Source organism: Vombatus ursinus, unplaced genomic scaffold, assembly GCF_900497805.2.
Source record: "Vombatus ursinus unplaced genomic scaffold, bare-nosed wombat genome assembly UNPS02014794.1, whole genome shotgun sequence".
Classification (NCBI taxonomy): Eukaryota; Metazoa; Chordata; class Mammalia; order Diprotodontia; family Vombatidae; genus Vombatus; species Vombatus ursinus.
In genome coordinates, this window is record NW_020954572.1 from 18,652,706 (window position 1) to 18,674,814 (window position 22,109).

General features: G+C 41.1%; 1 protein-coding gene across 4 annotated transcripts in view; it reads left to right on the forward strand.

The window, feature by feature from the left end:
* The first annotated feature begins 1,605 nt into the window (after window positions 1–1,605).
* EPB42 (erythrocyte membrane protein band 4.2) overlaps window positions 1,606–22,109 on the forward strand; it is a 34,979-nt gene continuing 14,475 nt past the window's right edge. For 2 of the 4 annotated variants that reach the window (XM_027870039.1, XM_027870040.1), the window contains exons 1-6: window positions 7,099–7,190; window positions 8,978–9,163; window positions 11,789–12,022; window positions 18,716–18,834; window positions 19,801–19,905; window positions 20,970–21,147. In XM_027870039.1, coding sequence (XP_027725840.1) covers window positions 7,133–7,190; window positions 8,978–9,163; window positions 11,789–12,022; window positions 18,716–18,834; window positions 19,801–19,905; window positions 20,970–21,147 — 880 coding nt within the window. In that variant the 5' untranslated portion in view covers window positions 7,099–7,132. Of the gene's footprint in view, window positions 1,743–7,098; window positions 7,191–8,977; window positions 9,164–11,788; window positions 12,023–18,715; window positions 18,835–19,800; window positions 19,906–20,969; window positions 21,148–22,109 lie in introns of those variants that run through there. The other 2 variants (XM_027870041.1, XM_027870042.1) reach the window with 2 other exon arrangements.

Here is a 22,109-nt window from a genome sequence, read left to right on the forward strand (position 1 = left end):
TAAGAAATAAAAAGGATTTTTTTTTATTTCACTTACTAACTAATTAATTAGTTTGTTTATTTATTTTGCCCTGTGAAAGGTGAGGTATCCAACCCCACCCTGCTTTTTCTTTAGAGGACTTGAACAGAAAGAAATCCTAAGGAGTACACATACTCTCAGAACAGTATGATTCTTCTAAGGGAGAATAGTCATAGCTAAGGATTATTATTATTCCAGCTGAACACCCACCCCCTCAACTTTGTGCTCATGTAGGGAAACTTTATGTCAGAGTCTCACACGTGATGCTTCTCACTTCATTGAATCACAGACTTCAGCTGGAAAACCGGAGAACTTCACCCTATAACAACACTCAGAGTGTTGTCACCAACTCTTCTTGCCAGCACACAGCTCATAAAACACAGGTTTATTCATAGGTCAAAGAAAGCAAATAGATCTCTTATTAGAGCGCACGAAAAACATTGACCATCTACCAATGAACAAAACGTCCCCAGTGACCTAGATAGCCTTAGTCATTTACAGTCATGCCACACCAGGCATAGATAGCTTTAGGGATTTTCTCAGTGTGATACCTATGCAGATCTCTGCACAGTCTACATGGCAATAATCCCAGGAACTCCCAGAAACTCCCAGCAACATTGTCCTTGCCTGCACTTCTGGGCTCTTTCCAGCAGGGGGCAACACTGGCCCTTTTCCCAGAGAAAGTCTCAATATGGCAGAGGGTAGATAGTATTTCAGTTTTCCTTCTGGCAATATCATACTTCAAGTGAAGTAGCGTTCCCCGCCCCACTCCATTTTGAAGCTCCTCCCTTGTGCTCCCTTGCTGACCCCTCACCTCACACAAAAGCGTACCAAGGAGTCAGAAATACACTTTATCTCTCTCATCTTCTAGTCAGTCTCCATCACCAACACTGGGTTGGGGCAAGGTAACTTCACACTCCAAGGCCCTTTCTCCTCGACTCCCATGCAATGTGTTTCCCACCTTCTTCTGGACTTCCCATGAGCTTGCAAAAGTACCCCAGTTTCTTCCCATTTGCTTCTCAAATTAAGGAGTCTTTGTCACTCTATATATGTGCACAAGAGTGGTATTCAAAATCTCCTAACCTGCTTTTCGCCATCACCATGGAAAAGGAGAATCTAACTTTCCCTGGCAATTAATCCATCCCCAAGAAAGTGGAAGAAAGAAGGAAAAATGAAGTTCCTGATACATTTATTTTTTTAAATGAATTCTATCTTATCTCTTTCAAATAGGCTTAGCCAGAAAGTACACATGTTCAGAGTTTTTCCTGATATTTGGAAATGGAAATGCTTGTAAATACCTCTTTCTTTGAGCTTTTTATTCCCATTGTATCTAAGGCTATATGAGAACTGTGGGGGCAGCTGCATAGGTAGGTTGGGTGATGTTTGTCTAAAGCCATGAAAATTTATAGCTCTTTTCCCTAGCCTGCTGAGAACACACCCAGCCCACACAGCATGAGGTCCAAAGATAAAAGGAAAATGGGTCAACCTGGTCAGTAAGATAACCAAGGGGAGGGGACAGAAGAGATGGAGCCTGCCTGGGGCACCAAAAGCGAAGGTAGAAACAAAACATTGACATTAGCAGGCTCTTAAAGCACATACTATGCCTTCAACTATCAGCCTGGACAACAGATTCAAAGTGACAGTCCAGAAACAATAGTCTGAGAACCAGTAAGCTTCCTCTTAACAGCTGGATAGATAATAGGAACTTGAAGACATGGGACAAGGTAAGCCGGGTATGAGGCCTATGTAGGCTGCCTTTCAATACATGAGGAGTTACCATTAGAAGTAAAGACATTGATAGTAGTGATGGAATTTGAAGGTGAATTTCTCATCCTCATTTATGGAGAGTCAGAAATACTTAAGAAATTAAATATGAATGTATGTCTTTATCCTTTCTGGAGGTGGAGGGGGGGTGGGGAATGAGGAGTAAAGAAAGGAACAGCTGACATTTGACACTTACTAGCTGTGTGACCCTGGGCAAGTCACTGAACTCTGATTGCCTCATCAAAAAGCAAAAAAGAAAACAAAACAAAAGAAAGGAACAGCAATGGTCTGTTGTCTTGAAAACTGTCCAGAGAGTGACCTAGCATTATAGGTGTTTACCTGGACTACTTGATGGAAGCATTTGACCATGAAACTAACACTTAAGAGGAAAAAAAATAGATAAATGATACTGTATAAATTCAGAATTTTCTTGATTTATTGTGCTATTTCTGGTTGGTTTTTTGTTTTTAATATGATTAGTTATATTAATCATTTTCCTAATTTTGTACTATATTCATATCTCTGATATAAATCTAATTTGATCATAGTGAATATTTTTTGGAGATATTGCTGTAGTCTTTTTTGCTAGGATTTTATTTAAAATGTTAAAATAGATATTCATCATACTCTGTCTTTGTTTTTCCCTTCCTTGACTTGGAACTTTATTTGTCTCACTTTTAAAAAGGAGCTTGGTAGAGCACTTTTTATCTCAGATTTTTAGAAAAATATGCATTGTACAGGTATTAATCGTTTAAACATTTGGTCGTATTTGCCTGTAAATCTGTCTGGGTCAGGATCTTTTCTTTGGCAGTTCCTCTACAGCTAATTCAATTTCCTTTTCTGAAATTGAGTTGTTTAAGGCACTCAGCTACTTCTGAACATAAAGGTGCATGTTAATGTTTTGACTTCACATTTATAAAGAAAAAAAAGACAAAAGTCTCTTACTAACAGGAGAGGTGTGTTGTTAGACTGTAAGCTCCTTGAGAATAGGGATTGTCTTTCGTCTTCCTTTGTTTCTGAAGGGATTAACATAGTGTTGTTGGGTCATTTCAGACCCTTTATGGGTTTTCTCGGCAAAAATACTGGAGTGGCTTGCCATTTCTTTTTTCAACTCATTTTACAAATAAGGAATGGAGGCAAACAGGATTAAGTGAGCTGCCCAGGGTCACACAGCTAGTAAGCATTTGAAGCCAGATTTGAACACATGAAGATGAGTGTTCCTGACTCCAGACCCATGGCACCTTGAGAATAGGATTTTTTTTTTAATCGGGGGATTAACATAGTGCCTGGAACCTAGTAGGCACTTAATAACTGACTGCCCATTTAATTTAAAGTTTTGTGCCAAAGGGAAAATCCAAACACAATAGAGAGAAGACCCCTGCCAGGGCCAGAAATAGGGAGAGGCGAAGTAGAAACCTGCCAGGGGTGCAATGAGGGATACTTTTTAATACGACCTTTCCTAAATGAACATATTTGTTATTTTTTTTTTAAATTTGAAGCATTGAGGTGGGGTTTGGGGGATCTGGAACTGTGATTTCATTGATGTTGAAGTCCTAATGTGGAAAGTCCCTCCACCTATATAACTCCACAACCATTCTATAACTTGCGTTGTCGTTCAGTCGTGTGCCCATTCTTCTACATGACCCCATATGGGATTTTCTTGGTAAAGATACTGGAGTGGTTTGCCATTTTCTTCTCCAGCCCATTGTACATATGAGGAACTGAAGCAGACAGGATTAAGTGACTTGCCCCGGGGTCACACAGCTAGTAAGTGTTTGAGGCCAGATTTGAGTTCAGGAAGATGAGTTTTTCTGACTTCAGGCACAGCACCCCATCACTGCATCATTTAATTGGGGGCCATCTCCAGTTGTCCTGATCTATATCTTGCCACTGGACCCAGATGGCTCAGGAAGAGAAAGTGAGGCCAGTGACTTTACACAGTCCTTCCTTACTTAAATCCAAATCACTTGCAAGTCATGGCATCATCTTCCTGGTGTCGTGGTCCTCTTTGAGAACAAAAAACAAATAACAGCAGCAATAGCTGGCAATTACTAAACACTTGTTGATTACTTGATGACTATAAATACACAATGATCTGCTGACCCCTGGACTTCTTAGTTGTCATTACCAGTATGTCATTACTTGTAAATTCATCACAGTGTCCTCCCATGGTAGAGGGAGGGCATCCTATCTAACTACTCATGAGAAACCAATTCCCCACCTCCCTCTACTTCCTCTCCTTAGTCTGGGATCTTACACAATGGGAGGAAAGGTAGGGAATAAACATTTATTAAACATCTACTATGCTAAGCATTTTACAAATATTATCTCATAATAGTAATAGTAATAATAGTAATTTAAAAATCCCTAGTTTTAAGCCATTGCTGACTCATACTCATTTGTAAAATTTCTGGCTGTCTCTCTGTCATGATTCCACAAAACCAATCCTGCCCAATCTTGCATTTGTATAATTTGGTTTTTTTCTACTTAAGTAAATTATCTGGCACCATCCATCCCCATTTTCATCTTGTTTCTATCTGCCCAGTTCCCCAACTTGCCAAGGTCATGTTTGAATTTCAATGTAGTTCTCCAAGACAAGCCACTCTGCCCAATTTGGTGTCACCAGCAAATTTATGGGGCTTTTTCATCAGCTACATCATCAATAAAGAAGGAAAGGAGAAGAAAAAGAAAGAAAACGATAGATACAAATTAAATGATTCACTCTCACTTTCTTGATCTCTAGCCTCTTCAACATCTCCCATTCACCTCTACCTTGGATTTACTGAGTTTCTTGTCTAGGCCTATCATTTTAGAAGATCCTTGATCACAGGTCCTAGACCTGGAGCGGAAAGGGATCATAGCCCAGCCTCTTCATTTTGTAGATGAGGAAGATGAGGCCCAGGGAAATTCAGTGGCTTGCCCGACTTACCACAGGGAATAAGTATCAGAGATAGCGCTCTTTCCATTGTACCGTTCTGAGTCGTCATCATCATCATCATCATCATCACCACCATCACTACCATCATCATCATCAATTCTTCCTTATCCACTTTAATTCAATAAACATTTATTGAGCCCCTCCTATGTACTAGGCACTGTGCTAAGCCCTGGGGATGCAAAAAGCAGCAAAAGACAGTCCCTGTCCTCAAGGAGTTTACATTTTAATGAGGGGGGTGACAGATTGTATAAGATAAATACATACAGAGGAGATGAAAAGGCATCTTAGAGGGGATAGCACCAGTAGCTAGGGGGAACCAGGAGAGGGTCCTTGAGGAGGTGAAGCTTGAACTGAATCTTAAAGGAAACCAGGGATTCTAGGAGTCAGAGGTTGGGGGTGAGCATTCAAGACACGGGCAGCAGCTGGTGCACATTAGACGGAGTGTTGTGTTCTAGGAAAAAAAACACATAGACCAACAGACTCTATTGCTGGACAATAGAGTATGTGAAGGGAGTACAATGTCAGAAAATCAGAAGGTCAGGAAGGACCCAGGTCGTGAAGAGCTCTAAATGACAAATAAAGGACTTTACATTTGATCCTGGAGGTAATAGAAGCCACTGCAACTTGCCAAGAAGCAGGGATTTGACGTGGTCAGACTTATACTTTAGCAAAGTCACTTTGGAAGCGAAGTGGAAGATGGATTGTGGACAAACAAGAGAAAGAGAAAAGAAAGAAAAGAAACATTTTTAAATGCACAGAAGCCAATCAATCAACCAATAAACATTTATGAAGTGCCTATTATGTGCCAGGCACTGTGCTACGCGCTGGGGATACAAAAAGAGGCAAATGACAGTCCCTGCCCTCAAGGAGCTTACAGTCTAATGGGTGAGACAGCATGTAAACAAATACATATATAGCAAGCTAAATACAGGATTGGTAGTAAATAATGAACAGAGGGAAGGCACTGGGAATGAGAGGTATTGGGGAAGCCTTTTGTAGAAGGTAGATTTTAGTTAAGACTAAAAGGAAACCAGTAGTCAGAGTGGAGGAGGGAGAACATTCCAGTTACAGAGGACAGTCAGAGAGAATATCCCACCCACATCCAATCAATTCCTATGTCCAGTTGATTCCCCACCACACTATTTCTCTCTTCTTTTCTCTCCTACCACCACCATCCTAGTTCAGCAGGCGAGCTTGTCTGGACTATTGCAACATAATTGATCACCTTGTCTTTAGTCTGTCTCCTTCACAATCTATACGTCACCATTATTAAAATAACCTCCCAAGTGCATAGAGCTGATCATATCACTCTCTTACTAAAAAACCTTCATGGGGTTCCCATTGCTTAGTGAATATAATACAAACTTTTTAGCCTGACATTCAAAGCTCTCCATGATCTGGCACCAAGTGCCCTTTCCATCTTTATTTCACACTAGTTTTCTTGGGGTTTTGTTGTTTCTGTTTTTCTGCCCATCAGAAATATCATTTATTAAAGAAGTCAAAAGCGGGATCACCAGGGACAGTCATTATGGGGAGAAGAGAGGTAGATCAAGGCTTGAACTCTAATTGGAGGGGAGACACATTAGTCTTCTTGAAAGGCACCTAAGCGGTAAAGTGAATAGAACACTTAGCCTTGAGTCAGGAAGACCTCAGTTCAAATCTAGCCTCAGACACTTACTAGCTATGTGACCCTGGACAAGTTATTTAATCTCTGTCTGCCTCAGTTTCCTCAACTGTAAAATGGAGATCATAATAGCACCTACCTCAGAAGGTTGTTTTGAAGATTAAATAAGATAATATTTGTAAAGTGTTTAACTCAGTGCCTGGCACACAGAAGGTGCTTAATAAATGCTTGTTTCTTTATGCAGTCTTCTATGTTTGGGTCAAACTATTTGAATCCTGTCTTGCCCTCTTCTGCCTCTATGTGATTTGTATGTACTGTCTCAGTGCCTAGAATGAACTTTCTTTCCCATCTTTTGAAGCCCTTCTCTTCTTTCAAGGTCCAGGTCAAATACCATCTCCTCTAAGAAGCCTTCCCTGATTCCCCCAGTTAGAAATGATCACTTTCCTCCTCAGCTCTCTTATACCACTCTGCTTGGATCTCTTCTATTTACTCAATCACGTTCTAACTTACTTTATAGCTATCTGAGTAGGTGTCAAATCCTCTCTACTACACTGTAAATTCCGTAAAAGCAAAGTCCCTGATTCATAATTTTTTTCTAAAATTTAAAATTTTATTAATATGTTTTACTTTTGTAAGACCTTCATTCCCCAATATATCCCCCTCCATTCATTTCCTCAGGAAGTCATCCCTTGCAACAAAGAATAAAAAAGAAAGAAAAAAAAAAGCATTCCAAGAAAATGGATCAACACATCAGCTAAGTAAGACAGTATATTCAGTGCTGTAAACTCATGGTCCCCGACCTGTGCAAAGAAGGAGGGAGCTGCATTTTCTCTTGGGCCCAGTTTGGTAACTATTACACAGTATAGGGATTTTTTCCCTTCCCATATTCTTCTTAGTATTTTTTTATCCATTTATTTATTGTGGTTTAGTAATAGTCCCCTAGGTGGTGCAATTAGATACAGCATTGAGCCTGGAGACAGGAAGACCTAAGTCTAAATCCAGCCACCAACATTTACTAGCTGTGTGATCCTGGTCAAGTCACTTAACCCGTTTGCCTCAGTTTCCCAATATATAAAATAGGGACAATAATAGTACCTATCTCCCAGGGTTTTGGTGAGGATCAAATGAGATGATAATTGTACAGGGCTTAGCACAGTACCTGGCATGTAGTAGGTACTACATAAATGTTAGTTATTATTATTATACTACTACATTCATAATACCTTAATTTTTTTAAATAACATCTCCTTTTATCTTATTTCTTGAGAAACATTACATTCCATGTAATAGGCATTAAATAAATGTTTGTTAAATCAAAAAGAATAGACTCTAGTTATTTTGCTTTTCTCATCCATATAATGAGAATACCTATCAGCTAATCACAATATGGGGCTGCTGGGCACAGTAGATAGAGCACTGGGTCTGAAGTCAGGAAGACCTGAGTTCAAATCCAGTCTCAGACACTTACTAGCTGTGTGACCCTGGGCAAGTCACTTAACTCTGTTTACCTCAGTTTTCTCATCTGTAAAGTGAGCTGGAAAAGAAAATGGCAAACCACTCTAGTATCTTTGCCAAGAAAATCCCACATGGGGTGATAAAGAGTTGGACACAACTGAAACAGCTAAACAGCACCACCAACAAATCATAATATTCCTTGCTCCTTCTCTACCTTGGAAAGCTACTGGGAGATGAATGAAATGCTGGTAGGGTGAAGTCCTGTGGGCAGCTAATCAAAGGCAGCTAGCTACACGGCACAGTGGATAGAACACTGAGCCTGGAGTCGGGAAGAACTGAATTCCAATTTAGTCTCAGATATTTATTAACCATGTAAGTCTGGGTAAGTCACTTAGCTGCTATTTGCCTCGGTTTCCCCAAAATAGGAATGATAATAAAACCATCTGCCTGTTGTAAAGATCAAATGAGGAAATTTTTGAGGCATTAATACAACGCCCGGCACATAATAGACGTTTAATAAATTCTTGCCCCTTCCCTCCCTTGGATAAATCACTTTACCCTCTTATTCACCTTTCAGTTTTTTCTCCTAGAAAATGGTCTCTAAGGCTCTCTTTAAGTCTACCTAATTCTGTGATTCGGGGTCAATAGAAATTCAGTTATCCCTTCCACATCTCGACTTTCCCCATCTCAGTTTCGATACATGCCGTGAGTTGGCATAAGAAATTAAATGGGAATTTTGGGGGAGTTTTGTGGAAGCCACAGATAACATGCAAACGTGAGCAGATGACACAGAATAAGTTTTTTAATTTAGCATTGACCTACACATAGCCTGTGACCCAATACTTAACCCAATTTTTACAACAAGGTACTGTAAACACCCCATAAAAGAAAAAGGAAAAATTCGGACTTCTTCTCTGGTAGGAAGGGAGAGCCAAAAACTTTTACGCAGATTTTCCAGATCGCAGGGGCACCGCACTCCTAATCGCCGTGGTGTGGAAGAGATAGCTGTGTAAGTATTAGTGATCCGAGAGGCTACAGGTCTCAGGATACAGGATACCAGAGCTGTAGGTTGTAGGTTTTAGGACTGTGGTCAGTGAAGATTGGCAACAACTAGAATGAGTGTGGTACTTGATCTAAGACACTGGCTCAAACCTCACAATGTCATTTCCCCCAAACAGCCCTACATTCCAAGAGCTGTGACTTGCAGGTAGCCAGAAACAATGAGGAACATCACACCAAAGACATTAGTTCCAGGCGCCTTGTTGTCCGCCGAGGACAACCCTTCACCATCACTCTGCACATACACCCAGTGGTTCGAGGATTCTTTCAGATTTTAAAGAAGGTCACCCTTGTGGCTCAAACAGGTAAGTTTGTCCTTGTCCAAGGCTGAACACTTCCCATGTGGCTGGGAAATACTGCCCTTCTTGTCCATTTAGAAGCCACTAGGTGGTGCAGTAGATAGAGAGTTGGGTTTGTGGTAAGGAAGACCTGAGTTCAAATCTAACCTCAGATACTGGCTGTGTGACCCTGGACAAGTCACTTAATGTCCTTGGAACACAGTAGGTACTTAATAAGTACTTGTCCCTTTCCCTTTTCTTCTATATGTGGTAAGGCACTGAAGGGTAAAGGCACAATTACATCCAATATTAGACACCCTCCAGCTAGCAGACTAGCCCAAATCAATGATGCCAGGCCACTGGCTAGAGATTACAGGGCTATGAAATACCCAAGGGATAGAACTTGCAGTGATGGGGAACTCAGTTATTAGTGGTAGGATATCACTGAAAGGCAAAAGTAAGGACAGTTTAGCTTGTGGCTCTACTCCACACCCCTTTTTCCTCTGGTTTAAAAAAGTACTGTCCAAAGGCGATCTCACCAGTACCCTGAGAGATACTCTGACCCTGACCATACTTTTAAATACTAAATTCTATTTTTCTGGATTAAAGGAAAAAGTAAACTAAGGAATGGATTGAGGTTGGAGGTTGGCAGGAGTGGGGGGGAAGGAGAGAAGGTGAAGAAAGTTAGGCAAATATGGGTCTGCTAGGTGGTACAATGGATAGATCACTGAGCCTAGAGTTAGGAGGAAGTGAGTTCAAATCCAGCCTCCGATATTTACTAGTGGTGTGACCCTAGGCAAGTCACTTAAACTCTGTTTGCCTCATTTTCCTCATCTATAAAATGGGAGGATATCATCTACCTCCCAGGGTTGTGAAGATCAAATAAGGTAATAATTACAAAAAGCCTAGTGCAGAGTAAATCCTAAATAAATGGTAGTTATTATTATTGTTATTATTAGCTGGGGCCTGAGCTGTTGAGCTGAATACCATGGGAAAGTGGGAAGAGCACCAGACTAGGAATCAGGAGACCTGTATTTTAGGCATAGCATCACTACTAACTAGCCATCCATATGACTGGGCGAGTCACAGTCCGGGCCTCAATTCTCCCACTTGGCACACAGCCACAATAACAATATTTAACCCACTTACCTTGAAGATTTTGAAGAAGATCTAATGAAATAACAATGACCAACTTAAAGTTTGCCAAGTCAGTTCACCAAATTCTTGTATTTGAGCCTCATAACACAACCTTCATGAGGAAGTACTGTAGGTATGATCGCTCCCACTTTACAGGTAAGGAAACCAAGGTGATACAACTGGTAAATGTCCAAAGTGAGATTTGAACCCAGGCCTTCCTGACTCAGTGGGGAGCTAGGTGGCACAGGGTGTAGAGTACTGGGCCTGGAGTCAGGAAGCCCTGAATTCAAATCTGGTCTCAGACACTTACTAGCTGTGTGACCTTGGTCAAGTCACTTAATCTCTGTTTGCCTCAGTTTCCTCATCTGTAAAATGGACTGGAGAAGGAAATGGCAAACTCTCCAGCATCTTTGCCAAGAAAATCCCAAATGGGGTTATGAAAAGTCAGACACGACTGAAACAACAACTTCTTGACTGAAAAGCCCAGTACTGTATTCTACGCTCTACATCAGGGCTGAGGAACCTGTGGCCCTGAGGCCACATGTGGCCCTCTAGGTCCTGGTGTGACCCTCTGACTGAATCCAAACTTCACAGAACAAATCCCCTTAAGGAAAGGATTTGTTCTGTCAAACTTGGACTCAGTCAAAAGGTCGCACCCAAGGACTTAGAAGGCCACAGGCTCCCCAACCCTGCTCTATATTATGCCTCTCATGATGATAGTAATATAGATGAAGACATTCTGAAAAATTAATTGTTATTACTATCTGGGTCTGCTTTAGCAGCACTGACACAAAGACATGTCATTTTTTGGTGAGGCAGTTAGGGTTAAGTGACTTGCCCAGAGTCACACAGCTAATGAGTGTTATGTGTCTGAGGCCAGATTTGAACTCAGATCCTCCTGACTCCAGGGCTGGTGCTCTATCCATTGCACCACCTAGCTGCCCCCTATGAGGACATATTTTTTTAAAACAGACCTGGTGCAGTGAGGAAGCTTCCTCTACCAAAATGGATCTATAATTGCTCTGGAAAGAGTCTTTGAGAGTTGCCTAGAGGCCCTGAGAGATAACTTGTTCAATCACAGAGCTATTATGTGTCATGAGCAGGACTTGAACCCAGATCTCCCTGACTGATTCTGGTTCTCTACCCACTTCACTACACTACCTCTCCAATGGGAAGATTACGTTTCTTTTCTACTGGTCCAATTTTAATATCACCTTTGCAGAAGCTTGTAAGAGTCCTAACTGAGAACTTTTGGAGGTAATTAGGTGACTTGCCCAGGGTCACACAGCTAATAAGTGTCTGAGGCAAGATTTTAATTCGAGTCCTCCTGACCCCAGGGTCAGTGTTCTAGCCTTTGTGCCACATACCTGCTCTGGGTGAAGTATATTTGAACACACATCTCTCTATACCTCACATCCCAATTTGCACTCACATTACTAACTTGTTATTACTCTGTCCTCGCTCTGAGTTATCACCAAAGGTACCAATGTCAGACTGATCTCTGTGTCACTTTAGGAAAGCAGCCTTCCAAGACAAACAAAACCAAAGTCAAATTCCCCATCACCAGCCAAGGCAATCCTAAATGGTGGAGTGCGGCGGTAGAAGACAGAGATTTCTGTAGCTGGACCATATCGGTGACCACACCTGCCGATGCCATCATTGGTCACTATTCCCTCCTGCTGCGGGCCTCTCGAAGGACGGAATACCTCCTGGGCCATTTCACACTACTCTTTAATCCCTGGGAACGAGGTAAGTTCTGATTCTAGGGCATCAGCTCCCTGGAGAAGGATATGGGCCCAGAGGACCTGCGCCTGGTATATAGGCAAGTAGGTGGCATGGTAGATAGAGCACTGGACCTGAAGTCAAATTTGGCCTCTTACTAACCATACAATCCTGATCACTTAATCTGTCTGCCTCAGTTTCTTCATTTGTAAAATGGAGATAATAATAACATCTATCTTCCAGAGTTGGTGTGAGGCTAAAATAAGAAAATTGTGAGGACAAAGGAATAAGGAAAGATAAAAGAAGTTATGAGGAAAATTACTTTTAAAGGTTTTGTTGGGTTTTTTAACATTCATTTTAAAAATTTTGAGTTCCAAATTTCCTCCTGCCATCCAGCCCCTCCCCCATCCATTGAGAAAGCAAGCAATATGACACTCAAAATGAGGTAACATTTGTAAAGCACTTTGCAACCTTAAAGTGCTATATACATGCTAGCTATCATCATCATCATCATCACTATTATTATTATTATCATCACCATTAGCTCCTAGTTGAAGGAATTTCCACTAGAGAATACTCTTTATTAGGTTCAGCAGCACAGCCAGTTGGGTGATGATCGTTAAAGTCAATTCCAGAATTCAATGACTCTCAATGTTCTCTCTATTAATGGAATCTTCATGCAGACCCTTCATTCATCTCCTCCTTTGGTTTCTTTTTTTAAAAATTTATTTAATTTTTAGTTTATGGAATAAAACAAGAATTCCCACAACACAATATAATTAAAAAGATGATTGCACATGAAATTGCAAATCTATTATGTACAACTTGCTATTCCTTTTAAATATATAATAAAGTTGTCATGTACATTTCCTCCCTATGTCAATCCAGACATATCACTGTTGCCCATTATTAGTCCTACAGAAGAGGAAGGTAGAAAATGCCAGGAGCTGGCCTCGGGAGGACCCAATTCCACAAGCAGCCTCTTCCTTCTAAAGCTACAGGCTGAGGTTCCTTCACTTCCCAAGAAAATGGAAGTTTAACCCATAAGGAAGTGTGGTCTGATCAGGGGATGTCGGTAAATGTTTAATAATGAGTTCTTTGGGGAAGGGAAATGTACACATACACACTTTTAAATTTAATCTGAATTATTAATATTTTCTCAATCACTTTCTGAAATCTAGACAATTTTTAAAACAATAAACCAAGGTCTGATTTGTAGCACTTATCTATTTCCAAGGCATAAATGCTCACACTGAAGATTTAACAATTGGTTCTCAAAAGTCCATCTAAGCTGGCTCCAGCACAGCACTGGTCTGATTTTTTTCAGCCAGCTAGAGCAGAAGCTTATAAATGACCAGTCTCAGGTGGTAACGTCCACTTGCCTGGTGTTCACTGTATCCATCTCCGTGGAATTTGCAGATGACATAAAGATAGGAAAGACAGTGACACACGGGTGACAGAGCTTAACAGGCTAGATCATTGGGCTGACTCTTATAAGATGGAATTCCAGAGGAATCAATGTAAAGTCTTACTCCTGGGTTCAAAAATTAATCACTAAAAGTAAAAGATGGAGCAGCATTGTTAGCAATTTATCTGAAAACTACAACAGGGAAGGAGGGCTAAGTGAATTGCAAGTCAACTATGAGACAGCTGTGTGTGACAACCAAAAAACGAATGTAATTTTGGGTTGAATTGAGAGGCACAGTTTTCAGGAATAGAAACGATAATCCCTTTGTACTCTGCCCCTGTCAAACCACATTGGAAATATTGTGTTCTGGGTTTTTTTGGGGGGCCACCATTTGAGAAGGACACTGATAAATTGAGTATGCAGCAGAGGAGGACAGCCAGGAGGGTGGCATGCCGTTGGAGATGGGCTGAAAGACCTGCAGATGTTGACATGGAGACGAGAATACTAGGAGGTGACATATTAGTTGTATTCAAATATTTGAAGGACTGTTAAATGGAAGAAGGGTTAAGTTTCTCTTGTCTTACAGGGCAGGGCCAAGAGCTTTTATGTTGTTGTTGTTGATTCATTTCAGTATGTCCAACTCTCCGGGACCCCATTTTGGGGTTTTCTTGGCAAAGATACTAGAGTGGTTTGCCATTTCCTTCTTCAGTTCATTTTATAGATAAAGAAACTGAGGCAAATAGGGTTAAGTGACTTGCCCAAGGTCACACAGCTAGTGTCTGAGGCTAGATTTGAACTCAGGTCTTCCCAACTCTAGGCCCAGCATTTTATCCACTGTGCAACCTAGCTGCCCCTTGAACAAATCCAAGTATATATAAAATAAGCAGAATAAATGTGAATTAGTTAGAAAGAGCGCAACTATTTGGCAGGATCAGGAAGGTCGAACTCATTGGCTTGTTAAGATCTGCCTCCAGGAGCTTCTTCCTGTCTGCAACTGGAAGTGTCCATTTGGGTTTCGGCATTTTATTGACTTTTCTCCTCTGCAGTGTAATTAAATTAATAGTTTTCAAAAATCCATTATAGATTCCAGGGACACATAAACCTCACTTGGGTACTGAATCATAAGTCATCTGTACTCATTAACTTATGGGATGCTTGGAATTGTGTCCTCCTGACCTCAGCAGGAAACTTTAATCAAGATAATGAACAAAGGGGTGCCCTGATTTTAAGCCTAGAACTTAAAAAAAAAAGGGATCGTAGTTCATAATGAAGGAATGCAGCTATGTGGCTGAAAATTAATATCTACAATGAGATATCATTCTTTTTCTGGAGGACTCCAAATTTCAGGAGCACCTTCAAACCTTGGCTTGAGGTTATTCTGAGAGTTGTTGAGCTATCTTCATAGAAGATACCCAGAATGAAATGATTGATGGCCCAAAAGGAGAGTATGGAATATGGGAACTGGAGAAAATTATTAGGATAAGCAGCTCCACTTGAGGGTCTTAGAACCATTCTTTGTAGAGTTCTTCCTTCCCTGTATCCCTGGGGCCATTTTAATCACCCCTCATGGTCTAGAAAGGAGGTAGGGCATCTGGACAACTAAAAATCAGCTCGAGGAGATGTGTATGCTGCCCTGGTTCTGAACTTCTTAGCAACAGGACAGCCACCTTGATAAACACCCATATATTCTTCTCAGGTTCCCCAACCTGTCCTTTCAGGTTGAGAGAACGGGAACTCTTAGAATGGAAGAAGTCTATGAGGGTTCTATACCAACTTAGAACCCCCAGAGTAAAAGAACTCTAGCTCTCATTTCTCTCCTACTTCAATGGCATATACATCCCTTCTCCCCTCCCTCCACCCTCCCTGCCATGCAAGAGCAGAAGAGGCATACAGGGAGTTTCTCAGGATCCTATTCAGATATTATTTTTTCCCAGAAACACTTTTGTATCACCACTTGAACTTGATATTTCTTCGCCTACTTCTTTGAGAAGGAGCATTTATTAACAGGCCCACTCAGAAGTCCATTGAGCTCCTGTTGTGCTAGTGTGATGCTATTTTCATCTCGTTAGGAGCTGTCAATTCCATCTGATGACAGTTTGTTCTACCTGCTTACCTACCCACCACACCTTTAGTCAGCCAGGTGACTCTGTCCACAACACTACTCTGGGAAGGGCTGCTGAAGTTTGCTTTATCAGCCAGTAATGTTCCTGAATATTGAGCACATGGCCATAGAATGTTGTGGGGGACTAAATTTCACTGAATAAAACAGACAAGCCTTTCTTTGAGATGGAGTAGGGGATAAGGGAGGGGCAGCTAGGTGGCACAGTAGATAGAGTGCCAGGTCTGGAGTCAGGAAGATGAGTCTTCCTGAGTTCAAATCTGGCCTCAGATACTTAGTAGCTGTATAACCCTGGGCAAGTCACTTAACCCTCTCTGCCTCAGTTTCTCATATGTAAAAAGAAATGGAGAAGAAAATGGCAAACCACTCCAGTATCTTAACCAAGAAAACCCCAAATGGGGTCATAAAGAGTCAGACATAACTGTAACAGCTGAATAACAACAAAGGAGAGAGGGGAGAAGCTGGTATTTAATGAGAACTAGGGAAATAAACCAATCAATCAACAAGAATTTATTTAGTCCCTACTATGTGTCACACACTGTGCTAAACCCTGGGGATACAAAGGAAAAGTTAAAAAAAAAAAAAAGAAAAATTTTAAAAACAGCCCCTGCCCACAAGGAGCTTACATTTCAAAGAAGGGGATGACAGATTGTAAAAGACAAATAAATACAGAGGAGATTAAAAGGGCATCTTAAAGGGGATGGCACCAGTAGGTAGGGGGAGTCAGGAAAGAGTCCTTGAGGAAGTGGTGCTTGAACTGAATCTTAAAGGAAACCAGGGATTCTAGGAGTCAGAGGTTGGCGGTGAGCATTGAAGACATGGGCAAATGTCTTGTGCAAATTAGCTGGTGTAAATTAGATGGAGTATTGTGTTCTAGAAAAAAACAAGCAGGCCAGCATTGCTGGACAGTTGAGTATGTGAAGGGAGTACAATGTCAGAAAATCAGAAGGTCAGGAAGGACCCAGGTCGTGAAGAGCTCTAAATGACAAATAAAGGACTTTACATTTGATCCTGGAGGTAATAGGAGCCACTGCAATTTGCCAAGAAGCAGGGATTTGACATGGTCAGACCTACACTTTAGCAAAGTCACTTTGGAAGTGAAGTGGAAGATGGATTGTGGACAAACAAAAGAAAGAGAAAAGAAAGAAAAGAAACATTTTTAAATGCACAGAAGCCAATCAATCAACCAATAAACATTTATGAAGTGCCTATTATGTGCCAGGCACTGTGCTACGCGCTGGGGATACAAAAAGAGGCAAAAGGCAGTCCCTGCCCTCAAGGAGCTTATAATCTAATGGGTGAGACAACATACAAACAAATATATACAAAGCAAGCTATATACAAGATGATTAGGAAATAACAGGGGAAAGGCACTGGAATTAAGAGGGGTTGGGAAAGGCTTTCTGTATAAGGTAGGATTTTAGTTGGGACTTAAAGGAAGTCAGGGAAGTCAGTTGTCAGAGCGGAGAAGGGAGAATGCTCCTTGGTATTGGGGATAGCCAGAGAAAATGTCCAGAATTGAGAGATGGAATGTTTTATTCTTGGAACAGCCAGGACAACAGAAGGAAGGCCAGAAAGAATCATGAACAAGCGGGATAGCTTTGAAAGTTACATGTTAAATTTTTTCTGTAAAAACAAAAGCAAACTGTACATAATAGAGATATGCAGTTTCATGTGCAATCCTCTTTCTCTGTTCCTCTATGTATGAGGAATGCCAATTTTGTTAGGTATTTGTTAAGTTCAAAATTAAATAAAAAAATTCATGATGGAAAGCGCTATCCACATCCAAAGAAAGAACTATGGAATCTGAATGCAGATCAAAGCATACTATTTTCACTTTTTTGGTTTTTGTTTTTTCTTTCTCCTGGTTTTTCCCTTTTGCTCTGATTCTTCTTTAACAATATGACTAATGCGGAAATGTTTAACATGATTGTACATGTATTACCTATATCAGACTGCTTGCTGTCTTGGGGAGGGGGGAGGAAGAAAAATTTGGAACTCAAAATTTTACAAAAATGAATGTTGAAAACTATCTTTACATGTAGTTGCAAAAATGATATACTATTAAGTGCAAAAAAAAAAAAAGATGGTTTGGAATGAAGAAAGTCAGAGAGACCCATTAAAAGACTGTTGAAAGAGTCCAGCTGAGACTGGTGAGGGCCTGAATTGGGATGGTAGCTGTGTGAGGGGAGAGGAAATATGGACATAGAGATAGAGATAGAGATATAGGTATATAAGAGATTTTATATAGAGAGATTTCAAGAGATCTTTGGGGGAAAGATTTTTGGGAAAATTTCTAACTCAGTGCCAATGTACATCAATCAAAATGAAAATATAATTTTAAGCAATCTTTCCAGAGATACCTACCTATTTCAACAAATAGGACTAAACCAGATAACTCATCAGTACTTTTCCTAGGATCATCTTGTGTTTACTTGACACAAATCAGGTAGCCTACCAACTCTAAACCCCAAATATGAGGATCAAAAGAAGAAGAGAAGGGATAAAAAAAGCCACAAATATGGTCAGGCTACATCCTCTGCTCACCAAAAAAAAGACAGTGGATATCCTGTATATCTCTTCATTATATCCTTCTCACTTCTTTTAGTCTAGTCAAGCTACTTGTAAGGGTCTGACAAAAATTACCTTCTTCCTTAATATCTTATGCATTTGAAGGTTAGAGCCAAAACTGTGCCTTCTGCAAGTTTATGCCAGATCTGATGCCAGATTCACTTGAGGGTAACCCTTTTCAAGAGCTGTGTTGGTTTTGAATCAAGAAAGTCCTGCCCTATTAATAACAGAAAGATGTCACCTTAACCTACTCACAAAGTTCATCACCACCCATTTTTCTGAGACCTACTATTCTAACTATAGTTGAAAGGGTTGGAGTGGGCATGGGGAGGAAGGGATATTTTTTTCCTTCCCTCCAAATAGTCAGAAAGTGTCAACTAATAATTATGATTTTAGAAGCCTAATAACATCCCTGGCATCCTCTCCTGCTCTCTACTCAAGAAAGCAGGCCCACAGAGCCTGCTCATTGTGGAAGTGGTAAGAGTGGGTCTTCTTATTTTCCTCAGGGCTGGGAAGACCTCTACTGACCTTGGCCTTTTTCCCTTGAGTGAGTGGAGGTCATGACATTAAGAATAACTCTGGGAACCACACTTGCTTTGATCTTTTCCACTTACCCTTCTAGAGGATGCAGTATTCTTGGAGAATGAGGCACAACGCAGAGAATATTTGCTGAACCAGAATGGCCTCATCTACCTGGGCACATCAGATTGCATCCAGCCTCAGCCTTGGGACTTTGGCCAGGTACTGGAACTCTTAGGGTAGGATGGACAGGGGCAATTGGGTTACAAATCTCAGTGTCCATTTCAGAGATGGAAATTCCAATTTCCTTGGCCTCAGTGCATCTCAGTAGGTCATCCTTTTCCTCTGGATTAACTTCTTGATGGACAAACACCTGCCAGAGCATGGAGGAGGAAGAAGAAACAGGACCTAGTGAGAGTCCTTGATTGGACAGAGAGGGTGGAGAAGAGAGGCTGACTAGACTAGAAAAGGGGGAAAAATATTCTGGAGAAGGATGAGGTGAAGGATATCTCAGATTAGGAGCCTATTTTACAAAGAACTTATTTGCTGAGTGAAGTGAGCAGAACCAAGAGAATATTGTATACAGTAACAGCAACATTGTGCAATGACCAACTTTGATAGACTCAGCTCTTTTCAGCAATACAATGATCTGAGACAATTCCAAAAGAATCATGATGGAAAATGCTATCCACATCCAGAGAAAGAATTATGGAATCTGAATGCAGATCAAAGCATACTGTATATTTGCCCTTTTTTTTTCCCTTTCTTGTGGTTTTTCCCTTTTGTTCTGATTCTTCTTTCACAACATAACTAATGTGAAAATGTTTAACATGATTGTACATGTATAGCCTACATCAGATTGGTGCCATCTTGGGGAGGGAGAATCAAGGGGGGGGAAAGATATGGAACTCAAAATCTTATAGAAGTGAATGTTGAGGGGCATCTAGGTGGCACTGTGGATAGAGTGCTGGCCCTGGAGTCAGGAGGACCTGAGTTCAAATCTGGCCTCAGCCATAGAACACTTACTAGCTGTGTGACTCTGGGCAAGTCACTTAGCCCCAGTTGCCACACACACACACACACACACACACACACAAAGTGAATGTTGAAAACTAAAAATTTATTAAAAAAAACACCAAAGGACTCATTTAAGGGTCATTGACACATCCTCCTGCATTGCAATTACAGTTTGAGATCAATGTCATTGATCTCAGCCTGAATTTACTGGAAGTAGATAAGGAAGTCAACCAGTGGAGTAATCCTGTACACGTGACCCGGGTACTTGGAACCTTGGTAAGTGAATGGGATGGAGAAGCACAGTGTGTAAGTGTGTTGGTGTGTCTGTCTGTCTGTGTCCATTTCTGTGTCTGTATTTAGAGGCTCGTTTTGTATAATTACAAAATAAATATGAAGCAGTTGGGGAAGGGAGGGCACTTGCAGTTGCAGGGTCAGGGCAGTGGTGGCAGAGGATGATCAGAAAAGTCTTCATGTAGAAAAAGGTGGTACCAAGCTTTGCATATCACTCTAGAACCTAGCATAGGACTCTGCACACAGTAGGTACTTAATAAATGTTGTTAATGACTCACTTTGGAAATAAGGAGGGAAAATAACCCAATTTTAAGTTCCTAGTTTTTAACCCCACTACCTTTTATTCCTTTTCCCTCCTAGAGGCTAGGGCTCTTGCAAAGTGTCTATCTTTAATATTTGTTATTTACATATTCAGAGATTTAGGTTTTAAACTGTACTTAAGAGTCTAAGGACCAGGACAGCTAGGTGGCGCAATGGATAGAACACCAGCCCTGGAGTCAGGAGGACCTGAGTTCAAATCTGGACTCAGGTACATAACACTCACTAGCTGTGTGACTCTGGGCAAGTCACTTAACCCAAATTGTCTCACCAAAAAAACAAACCAAAAGAAATGGTTTAAGGGTAGGGCATCCATAATACCTTTTCTTACAGATTGTCCTAGTGTTTTCCCCAGTCTGTCTAAAACCCTTCCAGAAGAATGATATATTTCATGAGTGAATCTGGTCACCTTGATGAAGAGATGGGTGAGGGGCAGAGGTTTAGGTTAGGAAAAGACATAGAAGTGGCTTGGTATAAATTAGGGGAGAAGGATAAAGAGAAGAAGAAGGAGATGAGGCAGAGCAGAGATAGAGGAAAAGGAAGGAAGAAGGGAAAGAAGGAGGGAGAAAGAAAAGAAGACAAGAAATGAAGACAAAAAGAAAAACGAAGGCGGTTCTAGGGGACACCCAAACCTGGAAGTAGGACCTTTTCATATATCGCTTCCATATAGCACAGGGCCTTTCTCACTGAGGTGCGCTAACATCTCACTCTGACTCCCAATTCCTCAACAGCTGAATGACAGAAAGAAGAAGAGTATTCTGACCACGCCCCAAACCCAAGATTCCTGGGACATGAGATTCCTGTATAAGCGCCGAGGGAGTTTGCCCATCCTCTGGCACTGGCTCACCGGCCAAGGGCGGCAGGTGCCTGATGGGCAGGGCTGGGTGTTGGCAGCTGTCACCTGCTCAGGTAAAAGTCATTTCCTACCTGCCTAGCTCACAGAGCTCATTAGCTTCACTGCTTTTCTTTTCTTTTTTTTTTATTTTTAGTTTTCAACATTTACTTCCACAAGATTTTGAGTTCCAAATTGTCTCCCCATCTCACCCCTTCCCCCACCCCAAGATGGCATGCATTCTGAATACCCCTTCCCCTAATCTACCCTCCCTTCTATCTCACCACTCCCCTTCTCTTATCCCCTTCCCCTTCTATTTTCCTGTAGGGCAGGATAGATTTCTGTACCCCATTTCCTGTATTTCTTATTTCACAGTTGCATGTGAAAACAATTTTTTTTAACATGTGTTTTTAAAACTTTGGGTTGCAAATTTTCTCCCTTCCTCCCTCCCCACCCACCCTCATTGAAAAGGTAAGCAACTTGATACAGGTTATACATGTGAAGTCAAGCAAAACACTTCCATTGTAGTCATATTGTGAAAAACTAAGCATATTTCCCTTCATCCTATCCCACCCTTCATTTATTCTATTCTCTCTTTTGACCCTGTCCCTCCTCAGAAGTGTTTGCTTCTGATTACCCCCTCCCCCAATTTGCCCTCCCCTCTATCATCACCTTGTTCTCTTGTCCCCTTCCACCCCTATTTTCCTATAGGGTAAGATATATTTCCATACCCAATTGAGTGTGTATGTTATTCCCTCTTTAAGTCAAATCTGATGAGAATAAGATTCACTCATTCCCTCTCACCTCCCCCTGTTTCCCCTTCACTGTAAAAGTCTTTTCTTGTCTGTTTTATGTGAGATAATTTACCCCATTCTACCTCTTCCTTTCTCCTTCTCCCAGTATAATCCTCTCTCACCCCTTAATTTTATTCTCCAGATATCACTCCTTCATCTTCAACTCACCCTGTGCCCTCTATCTATCTATCTATATAATTTTTACCCTTCAACTACCCTAATAGTGACAAAGGTCTCATGAGTTA